The 11,935-nt window shown below is 36.8% G+C and overlaps 1 protein-coding gene across 1 annotated transcript; it reads left to right on the top strand.

Annotated features, from left to right (window-relative positions):
• The first annotated feature begins 1,934 nt into the window (after positions 1 to 1,934).
• On the top strand, positions 1,935 to 3,355 carry LOC120774945 (odorant receptor 7a-like). Its single transcript, XM_040104825.1, has 3 exons — positions 1,935 to 2,714; positions 2,770 to 3,127; positions 3,188 to 3,355. The coding sequence occupies exons 1-3, from the start codon at positions 1,960 to 1,962 to the stop codon at positions 3,257 to 3,259; spliced, it is 1,185 nt and encodes a 394-aa protein (XP_039960759.1). The 5' UTR covers positions 1,935 to 1,959; the 3' UTR covers positions 3,260 to 3,355.
• Positions 3,356 to 11,935: the final 8,580 nt, after the last annotated feature.

Genomic DNA, 11,935 nt, shown 5'->3' with positions numbered 1-11,935 from the left:
TTGTGCCCTTGTCTTGTATTGACAGAGTCTATTGAAATTCTCGTCAAGCGCAGGCATCCTAAAGAATAACTCCCTATGCACTTTGTATACATATAAACATACCACGGTGAAGAAAAAATAGTAAGACTTTTTAATTTAAATTTCGCGCGAAAATCCATTCGTCGAAATATAATTATTAGTGTTTAGTAAACGCTTATCTTCTAAAGTACATAAAAAGGAATTCGGTGATTTTTACAATGAGTGAAATTATTCAACAAAGAAGTGCGATCACATTTATTGTGCGGAATCAAATTTATCGTGCCGAAACATTCAAAATGTTGGAAAAAACCGTGGGTGATAATTGTTTGTGGCGATCAAGTGTTTTTGATTGGTACAAACTATTTCACGAGGGTCGAGAACGCGTTGACAAAGAACCACGTCCACAACGGCCATCAACATTAACTGAGGATCAACATTCAATAAAATAAAGGAATTCGTGCTTGAGAATCGACGATTAGAAGTCAGAGATCTTACTGGTATCAATAAGTCATAAAATTATTAGCGATGAGTCTTGCATCTATGCTTACGACCCGGAAACAGACGATCAATCGGCCGAATATCGTGCCAAATGTGGGCCGAAGCCGAAAAAACACGTCAAAACACGTCAAAGCAAGTCAAAAATCAAGGTTATTTTGACAGTTTTCTTCAATTATCATAGTGTGGTGCACTCCGAATTCCTTCCGACCAGTCACACCATCAACAAGAAAAACTTAAGAGTTATGCGTCGTTTGCGGGAAGATATTTGTAAAAAGAGGCCAGAATTATGGACCGATAATGCACCGACTCATACTTCCTTGATTCTTCGTGTGTTTTTCGCAAAATTTTCAACCAATATCATGCTGCAACCACCATATTCGCCTGCTTTAGCTAAGTGTGACTTCTGGCTGTTCAGCAAACTCAACAACCGTTTTGAGTCAATTGAAGACATTAACGTGAATCGCTACGTTCATTGAAGGCTATTTCGGAATTTGATTTTAACAACTATTCTGAGAATTGAAAAGCAACGTTGGCGCAAGTGTATTGGGCCAATGGGGATTATTTTATGGAGGACGATATAGATTTTGAAGAATAAATTAAGAATTTTAAAATTATGAGCAAAGTCTAACTATTTTTTCTCATAGTAGTTGAAGCAGATAGAGAAGCTAAGGGTGTAATTTGAGCTATACTATATACAATTACATAGGTGTGAATTTGTTGTCTTTCATTACGTTTCTTTCCTATACATGATCAGTATTTGAATACTTCATCGATTCTGTATCAAGAAATTAGTAGTACTATGCAAGAGTCTTTACAAACCTGTTTATTTCATCCTTGTTTGATTAAAACTTTCAGATATATGAGGTTTGAAAAGATCATTTTTGGGAATCTGAAATGGATGAATAACGAGGGAAAATTAACGTATTTCTTAATACAAAAAAGGAGGAGGCAAATTTATTTCACTAGCCATGGCTATGCTTTTCGATTTTATTGGTTTTAGGAACAAAACACTTAAATGTTACTACAGACTTGTCTGAAATGTCTTTAATTCAATCAAATGTCGATTGAAGCAGTAATTTCTATGGGAGTACTTAGAAGTATGATAAATGCATACATATGTATATATTTTTAAATTTTCATTATAACCATAAAATTTAAATAAATTAAGAAAACCAAAATAAGTTAAACACATTAAAAGCGAAAAATATTATCATCCTTTTCTCACTGGTGCACACCAGTACATGTATACCTTTAAACAGGAATATTAATTCATAAAACTACAAAATTCTTGCTACTTGAATTCATAAAATTTTTAAGAGTCCAGTTTAACTTAAGTTGCCTATTAGTTGCATATTAAAAGAGACCAAATTGTCTATATAAGCCACAATAACGGCTCCAATGCCAATAGTTGATTTCAAAAGCATCTAGAACTCGCTGAACACAATGTTCGATTTGATAAAGGGACGCGGTCGCACGGTATTCGCCTCACGTGATGCAGTCATTTATCTGTTCAACAGTTTCAGATATCTGGGCATCAATCCGCCGGCCAAATATCGTTTGCCATATTTCATGTACTCGGCCATCATAACATTCTTCGCTGTGCTTTTCTCGCCGGTGATTTTCAATGTGGGCTGGTTGCGCGATCGCAACAAGCTTTCTGTTATGGAAATTTTAACTTGCGTACAGGCCTCCTTGAATGTCATGGCTGTGCCACTTAAGTGCATCACGCTGGCCATGGCGCAGAAGCGTTTGCGTGGCATCGAGCCAATGGTGACCGAATTGGATGAGCGTTTTCCAACGCCAGAGGATAAGGCGAAGATCAAACAGTGCGCCGTGACGGGTAATCGATTGGTATTCGGTTTTGCTGTTTCATATCTTATGTATGAAACTTTGACCGTGGTCTCCGCCTTGGTGGGTGGCCATGCACCGCTTTCGCTTTGGATACCCAATGTCGATTGGCATCGCTCCACTTGGGAGTACTGGCTGCAGGTTAGCTTCGATGCAGCTGTGCTTTTCTTTTTGTTATATCATCAAGTTTTGAACGACTCATATCCGGCTGTGTATATTTACATAATACGCACACAAGTACAACTACTGACAAGTCGTGTGGAAAAGTTGGGTTATGATGAACAAAAGAGTGTCGATGATAATTACCAAGAGCTCTTAGAGTGCATCGTAATACATCAGAAAATATTGAAGTAAGTGTCTGCAGTAAAATATTGTGAGATTTTTAATATTTTCTGCTTTTAATAGAATTGTCAAAATTGTCGAGAGCGTCGTCTCAATAACGGTATTCACACAGTTTCTGGTCGCAGCGGCTATACTAGGCGTTACTATGATTAACATTTTCATATTCGCAGATCTCACGACGAAAATCGCTTCGGTCACTTATTTCTTCTGCGTACTGCTGCAGACTTCGCCGACATGCTATCACGCCTCATATTTGCTGGACGATTGTGATCAGTTGCGCATTGCTATATTCCAATGCAATTGGATTGCGCAAAATAAACGCTTCAATAATTTGTTGATCTATTTTTTGCATCGCTCGCAGGATTCTATGCCATTTTTCGCTCTCAAATTGGTGCCAATTAATCTGGCGACCAATTTATCGGTGAGTTTGCTGTCTTAGTAAGCGATTTAGCTTATATAAACTATATTTCTTAATCTGCAGATCGCCAAATTTTCGTTTACGCTCTTCACTTTTATACAAGAGATGGGTCTCGGTGAGAATCTAAAGGGTTAGCTTGTTTTCGCAATAAGCAAACATTTAAAACTATTTTCGAAATACACTTGTAGGGCTTAAACAAAAATAAATTTGCACTTAATATTGAATGTTTAATGTGTGATTCCATTATTTTTGAAATTGCTCGGTTACTAACTTTGGGCTTATTTTTCAAAAGAATTTAGTAATTTTCAGTACTTTTGTAGTTAACTTAACCAGTTTGGCTTTTATGTGTTGTTTTAAAAGGTGAATCTCTGTGCTCTTGTGTGCCCAATACCATTCACTGCTCTTATATTTTTTGCCACCTCGCTACTCTTTGGTGAATTCTAGTGTCTTTTACCATAGTCCAGTCAGGATATGTCGGAGACCCTATAAAGTATTTATTTATTATATATTAATGATCAGCGTGACGAGTCTAGATATTGGTTTAAAAAACTTCCCTCGCTTTTTTCTCCCTAAGAAGCTGTTCATTTGGTGGAGCCACCCATATCGGCCCACTATCGGATACAACTGCTATACAAATTAATCGATCAAAAATAAGTCCTTATTTGAAAAATTTTTATTAGACGAGTTTTCTGCATAGATGTTTGTCTAAGGTGATGCTAACGGCAATAAGAGCGCCACAAAAGTAATGTATTTTGGAATAGAACTGGAATTCTTTATTCCTCTGAAAGTACATTCCATGCCATTATGTATGAAACTCGATTTCTTTTGCATTGCCACCACGGGCGCGCTTGCTGAAGTCTAGATACTGGATGCCTCATCGCTGAAGTTGATTTTGGATAAAATTCGGATAATTTTCAAATTTTAGCTCAGCCCAATTCCCGAACATACGACGATTCTGGTCGTCAAGCGGCTTCAATTCTTACGTCAATTTGATGTTGTAAGGACGTAGGTCAAGATCTTTTCGCAAAATGTGCAAAATTCGCCACAACGACGTCACATAGAAGCCCGACGTTTGAGAACGACGAGAATGATTTGGGTCTTCCTCAATTGACGCACTAGCGGCAGCAATATTCTCGGCACTATGGGCACTATAGAGGATGGAGTCATGTGTCGAAGTTCACGCAAGAGAGGAAAGTTCTCTAATCACCATTCACTTGGTAGTGGCCAGAAACGATTCTTTTACATATGGCTCAAGCAGCTCACGACTTCCGGTTTTAGACCAAGTATCCTCTGGGAAGCCTAAGAACATCCGTTCGAAGGCGAGCTAAAGTGAGAAGGCGAAATATTCCCTACACAGGCTTGTATGCTGGGTTTGGGACCCGCCACGTAAAAAACGCCCCCAATGAAAAGATATCAACTGTCTCGGATGAGAGATCCCCCTTTTGATCCTTTTTGCGTTGCCTACGGTGAATATCGCATTCCATGGAACGATGAGCTGTATGAGATATACGACGACGCTGTCTGGGTTATGTTGTCCGAATGCACGAAAACACTCAAGCTCTGAAAGTATTCGACGCAGTACACACCGGGGGAAGCAGAGGAAGAGGAAGACCACCACTCCGTTGGAAGGACCAAGTAGAGAAGGACCTGGCTTCGCTTGGAATATCCAATTGGCGCCTGATATGCATATTCTCCAAATTGATATACAAGGTCTGTCGCAAAAGAAACAGGACTGTTAAAAAAAACAACAAAAAATTAATATTTTTCAAAAGTTATATTTTTTTATTCAAAGTAGTTTCCTTGTGCTTCAAAACAGCGTTTAGCCCGGTCAATTAGCATTTCAAATGAGTGTTGAAGGTCATTTTTCGGAATGCTCTTGAGAATATCGGTCGTCGCCTTTTGGATAGCTGAAATGTCCTGAAACCAGTGTCCTTTCATGGGCAAATGAAGTTTTCCAAATATGTAAAAATCACAGGGTGCCAGATCAGGTGAGTAGGGTGAGTGATTAATGGTTAATATGGAGTTTTTTGTCAAAAAATCAGTGACAAGCGTCGACCGATGACACGGCGCATTATCGTGCAACAGGCGCCAGGACCCTGCCTCACGGTATTGTGGTCGAGCACGACGAATGCGTGACAAAAGACGCTTCATAACACCAAGGTAAAACACAGCATCAATCGTTTGGCCAGGTGGGACGAACTCTCGGTGTACAATACCCTCGGAATCGTAAAAACAAATCAGCATTGTCTTTATTTTTGACTTCTGAAGACGACCGACTTCTGATCGTCACAGAGGTCCTCACGACCTTCTTGGAATCGCTTAAACCACTCATGCGCATTACTACGGGATAGGCACTGATCACCATAAACTTTTTTCATCATTTGAAATGTTTCAGTAAACGTTTTCTCAAGTTGAAAACAAAATTTAATATTTGCTCTTTGCATTTTACGACCGATGACCAAAAAATGCTGTCACTGTTTGATAGATAACATCGATTGTAGTTATCCAATTGTCTTAAAATTTTTACGAAATGTCAACAAGAGATCAAACTTTTTATTTCATATACCCACCAATAGGTGGCGTCACCAGAAACAGTTATATTTAAAAAGTTCTGTTTCTTTTGCGGCAGATCTTGTATAATAGACCACGAGCGGAAGTCATCCCCTGATTATACCAAAAATTGATTTTCATTTTAAGATATTGGAAATGGAACGAGTATGCAATTCAAATTGACTGTCATGAAACCCTCTTTAACTATTAAGATCTTTCATTGAACCGCGGTTTAAAAAGAAAACCAATCAGTTGAGTCGATGGCAAGTTAAATAACAAATAGGAACTGCGCATTCATTACAAGTCAAATGAGAATGCATTTAACTGATTTCCACTGCATAGGTATTTCCTTATTTACCACATTCGAGTATATGTAACACTTTTGCAACTTAAATACTTCAGAAAACTATACTCGAATTAGAAGAAATAAAATTAAATGAAACTATTCCGTCAAAGTAAGAAAATAAAAATTGCTAATCAAACAACCCGAACTATACGATACTAAACAACTTTGCAGCAATTCTTGGCGCAAACTTCGAGCGGCAGTCGGTAGTAAACTAGAAATACTTGCTGCAGTCCAAAATTTTGATTTTCGCTGCGCACTTGTAAATTCTCAACGAATTTGTTTAAACTAAAAGTTTCACTATCAACTAATGCATGCGGCAAATAAATCTACAGCTACGTTTTCTTCAGCTGCTGCGTCTTCTGCTGACGCTTCTTACTCAACTCACTACTTTTTCAACTACCGGTTTCTTCTACGGCTGATTCTTCTTCTTCCAATGCTTCTTCTTATTCTCCTACTTCTTCTTATTCTGTTTCTTCATCTTCTTCCTTTTCCTCAACTTTGTTGCCGAAGTGGATCACAAAAAGCATTGAGGGCTTTATGAGAGTATTACAATTCAATTTGTATGCAGAGAGCTTGAGCAACAGCGGATGGCCGGGAATGGGGAAGAGTGCACGTCTTAAAAAGTGGCAGTAAAGTTTAGCTGCTCTATTGAACTTTGAATGCGGAAGTAGCATATATTGATCGTTAGTTCAATGGTGACAGGTCAGAGACAAAAAAAAAACTGGGTGTGAATGCGTAATTGGATGGGAACTATGCCAGGAAGAAAGTGCACATGAGAGTGTATGCACTCACACATATAAAGTGAGGAAAACCATAGACACATTGACTGTCAACTAAATCCTTCTAAGTGACGGCACAAAAGTAGAGAAAGATAACAGTGCAAGGGTTTTCTAAAAGAATCACATATCATTGTGTAGGTGGTTGGGCATTGATGCATATGGTTTCATGCCAAATTATTGAAAAGTCATTCAGTTATTTTAATTGGGAGCCAAAGTTTATATTTGCCCCTAACAAAGTGATTGATGGAGATTGGAGCTGAACTGATTTAATTGAAAATAATCTGAGTGGAAATAATATAGAAGAGAAATAAAATTAGATTCTCTTAGAAATGTTGAGTTCAAAAAAAAGTAGAACTTTAAATATCTTTCTATAAATTTCGGAAATAATAAAAGTGAAGTATTACAATAAATCGAAAAAAAAAATTAAATTTCTTTAAGAGATTTCTAGATTTTTTATAGATTTCTTAGTTACAATATTTATGATACTTTTATCAGCAAAAAATTTTAAGACTCAAAACGTGTTCCCTGGAGTGTTGTTTGGGTTTGCTGAATAGCCAGAAGTCACATGGAGCTAAATCCGGCGAATACGGTGGTTGCGGCACCACATTGGTTGAAAATTTGGCGAAAAACTCACAAAGAATCAATACAATATGCAACCGTGCATTAACGTGACGCAAAAACCAAGAGTTGACGGCCCAAAATTCCGGCTTCTTTTTACGAATAGCTTCGCGCAAACGAAACATAACACCCAAAATAGTATTCCTTGTTCACAGTTTGGCTGGTCGTAAGGAATTCAGAGTGCACCACATCTCGATAATTGGAGAAAACTGTCAACATAAGCTTGTTTTTTGACCTGCTTTGACATCGGTTTTGCGGCTTCGGCCAACTGATCGTCTGTTTCCGAGTAGTAAGCATAGATCCAAGACTTATCATAAGTTATAATATGTTGCTTAGTACCCTGATGGTCCGAAAAAATTGTTTCACAGAGGTTGACGCGACGCTGTTTTTCGAACAAATTTACTTATTTTAAATCCAATCGGGCTTTTACTTTTCTTAGGCCCGAATGATTTTACATCATTATTCTAAAAAGAAAGAAGGGCTTAGTTCGGGTCTAACCGAACATTTTATACTCTTGTAAAAAACCACAACTCCCAAGGTTTCATCGAAGTTCCTCACTTACAATCACCAATCATATGGAGTAAACTTAACCGGGTGTTTCAAAATCCGTACGTCTCGTACACGTTGACCGATAATTGCCGAACATTTCTGTTGGATTTGGTTAACTTTTGGTCATAAGTGGCATACTTCAATGTTGACACGATCAATTTTTTCCAATTGCGGCCATAAAAAGTTTGTCATAATCGATCTCTACCGCCCTCCATTGACAGAAACGGTGTCATCAGCTAACGATGATTCCGTCAGACCAAAAACCACACCAAACTGAAAAAATTTAGGTGAATATAATGGTCTTCGCATCAGAATCGACATTTTTGTTTATTTACCGCACCATTCACATGATTTTCTCAAAAAAAATCGTTATCGTTTTCAAGTTTTTCTAAGGCAAAAGCAGCAAATTTACGACGTTTGCGGTAATCTAATGGCTTCAGTTCTTCAGTGACATTAATTTATAAGGATACTTCTTTCTCAAAATCTGGCAAGTTGTGGTTTGAGACAGTGCCAACTCTTGAGAACGCCTTTAAACCAATAATAATCAATATTTTCATTATTTTAAGGGACACTTAAACATTATGTAAAGAAAATGTACTTTGGAAATGTACAAATAGCGAACTGGAGTAAGAAACGTTTCGATAATAAATGGAATAACTTGTGAGTGTTGTTTTTGCGCATATCTTTCCATGATGAAATCGTAAACATTACTGAAAATAATGAAACAAATTACTGATCTTGACATATTAAAAATGATCAAAATGGCACTTAGAAATCATACCATCCCTATTGAAAAACCCGGTACATATCTTAAAAATACACAAACAAATTGTTAAAGAAAAAGATGAAATGGTTTTCGAGGGTGACGCGTTCTCCAACTACACTAAAAAAGTTGAATTTTACCGAAAATTATCAACGAAACAGTAGTCACCGAGTAATCAATGCAGCAATTTCGAAAAATGTTTCTGGAGGTTTTGGTTTTAATATTATTTAAAAAACAAGAAAAAACGTTAACTTCGGCTGCACCGAAGCTAATATACCCTTCACAGATTACATTGATGCCTTAGAAAATAATTTATACCAAATTTCGTAAATATATCTTGTCAAATGCAAAAGTTTTCCATACCAGCATTTGATTCCGATCATTCAGTTTGTATGGCAGCTATATGCTATAGTAAGCCGATCTGAACAATTTCTTCAGATATTATATTATTTTTACAAACAATAACTAATACCAAATTTCGAGAAGATACGTTGTCAAATGTGAAAGTTTTCCATACAAGAACTTGATTCCGATCGTTCAGTTTGTATGGTAGCTATATGCTATAGTGGTCCGATATCGGCCGTTCCGACAAATGAGCAGCTTCTTGAAGAGAAAATGACTTAGGCAAAATTTCAAAAGGATATCTTAAAAACTGAGGGACTAGTTCTTATATATACAGACAGACGAACGGACAGACAGACGGACATGGCTAAATCGACTCAGCTCAACATACTGATCATTTGTATATATACTTTATAGGGTCTCCGACGCTTCCTTCTGGGTGTTACAAGCTTCGTGACAAACTTAATATACCCTGTTCAGGGTATAATTAAGTTCTAAGATTGTTGTGTCCTTCTTCTCATAAAGGGAACGGTTTAAGAGTAAACCTAGTAAGAGGTGGTTGACTGCGATAAACATTTCAATTTTATTTATCCTCTCACCTTTTCATTCGGGATGCTTTTTTTTACGTGGCGGATCCCAAACCCAGAACATGTACACACTTACTTGATGTAGATGCTGAATTCCTTTCGCTGTAAAAGATCTACAGAAAGATCAAATTACGTAAAGCATTTGGAAGATAAAGGAGGTCAGCTTTTAATTTTCTAGTTACTCTTACTGTACCGTCATTAGTAGAAAACCTGAAAAGACATCTAATGTGAGCGAAAAATAATAAAAAATATACATGAAAATATGTGAAAAATAGGTTGGATCTCTGCATTTTAGGTTTATAATAGATTGTGGTGTTTCAGATTGAGATGAGTAGAAATATCGTTGCAGTATATGTCGCATCTATATTGACATCTCGTTTAGAGCGTACAATATTCCAGACTTCATCTTGATCTTCTCATACTAGGGACTTACTCCTCCCATCTTCGAGCTTAAATTTTAAATTTTCTTGTAATCAACCGCCCATTTACATAACTTTTCACTATCACCATTTGCAAATCTAAGCTGATCAATTCCACGGCTTATCTCGTTTGTTTTTGGTTAACTTTTGGCCTCGATTCATGTTTGTGCGTAAACAAAGGCAAAATTAATATTCTCTAAGACTTAATGCAATTAATTAACATAGTACAAATACATTTACATAATAACAATGCTCGTGCAACAAAGTCAATGGCGTAGTTTCGGAGACCATCGCAAAAATTAATAATCAAAGCATAAGAAGGCAAAGAACAATGGACTAGAAAGCAGCGTGTAACAAAAGAAAGGATGAGTAAAAAAGTTGAGTTGCATTAAATGCTGCCAACAGCTGCTGTCCGCTCGCATTAGCATCAACAGTGTTGTTTTAGTGTCAAAGTTCATTGCTGTTAAGGCCAATGAAGTGAACTGCTAGTAATGTAAGTATGTATGTAGACTATGCGAGAGTGTAGACTTTTTTCCTTCTGCTTAACGCTAAAGTTTAGTTGGGAACTTTGCTGCAGCTGTTTATTGTCATTTCTTTCGTCCTTCCTGCGTTCCTGTTTGAAAAGTGAAAACGTTGGCTTAGCCTTAATTAAAAGATAATACAATGTAGTTGGTATTATGGGTGACATTCATATTTGTATTATGGTAAATATATTCCAGAATTTTTATTGCGAATTTCTCATAAAATTGCATGCCTTTCCTTGGTCCAAAACTACTGGCGTCGTTAAGTAACTACATTGTCCGAGGTTATGGTTCATTGTGAAGTTTAATGTTAAAGAAGTAAGGAAGCGCTAAGTTCGGGTGTAAACAAATATTTTATACTATTGCAACTTGCACAGCAGGGTAAATATCTTAAGAAGTTGGCAATATTGGAAAATGTAGCGAAAGGGTGCGACTTCATTGTTCGACGAAATCGTGAATGGATTACGATCAAAGCAGAAAATATACAAAATCATCGCCAATAGGTTTTATCTGTTTTAGCCAATATCACATACTATTAATATGCCGGATCCTAATTAAATGCTCACTGGGTTTCATTAAAGTACGTAACATACCCTTACCAGTCTATGTGGATTCAGTCGGACTTTTGAAAAGTCTGTTATTCGTTATATGGGGGCAAAATGAAGTTTTACCCGATTTTATCAATTTTAGGTAAAACAAGAAAAAAAGTTGACTTCCGCTGCACCGAAGCTAATATACCCTTCACAGATGCATTTATTTTAAGTTACTATGTTACTTCAGTTTGTATGAAAGTTATATGCTATAGTAATCCGATCTGAACAATTTCTTCTGATATTACATTATTTCTATAAACAATAACTCATACCAAATTTCGTGAAGGTACTAAGTCAAATGAGGAAGTTTCTCATCCAAGCATTTGATTCCGATCATTCAGTTTGGATGGCAGCTATATGCTATATTAATCCGATCTGAACAATTTCTTCGGAGATTACAATGTTGCTTTAGAAAATAATCTGTACCAAATTTCTGAATATATCTTGTCAAATCTGAAAGTTTTCCATACAAAAACTTGATTCCGTTCATTCAGTTTGTATGGCAGCTATATGCTAAAGTTAACCGATCTGAACAATTTTTTTGGAGATTATATTATTATTTTAGAAAATAGCCTGCGCCAACTTTTGTGAAAATACATTTTGAAATGTGAAAGAACTTGATTCCGATCGTCCAGTTTGTATGGCATCTATATGTTATAGTGGTCCGGTATCGGCAGTTCCAACAAATGAGCAACTTCTTGAAGAGAAAATGACGTTTGCAAAATTTCAAAACGATATCTTAAA

The sequence above is a fragment of the Bactrocera tryoni genome, chromosome 4 (assembly GCF_016617805.1).
Source record: "Bactrocera tryoni isolate S06 chromosome 4, CSIRO_BtryS06_freeze2, whole genome shotgun sequence".
NCBI lineage: Eukaryota > Metazoa > Arthropoda > Insecta > Diptera > Tephritidae > Bactrocera > Bactrocera tryoni.
This window is presented reverse-complemented; position numbering and strand designations above follow the sequence as displayed.

Bases quoted from the DNA above. Each gene is read 5' to 3' on its own strand.
- LOC120774945 (XM_040104825.1), top strand. From the start codon at position 1,960: ATGTTCGATTTGATAAAGGGACGCGGTCGCACGGTATTCGCCTCACGT. The intron at 2,715-2,769 runs GTAAGTGTCTGC...TGCTTTTAATAG, and splicing joins ATACATCAGAAAATATTGAA to AATTGTCAAAATTGTCGAGA. The intron at 3,128-3,187 runs GTGAGTTTGCTG...CTTAATCTGCAG, and splicing joins ATCTGGCGACCAATTTATCG to ATCGCCAAATTTTCGTTTAC.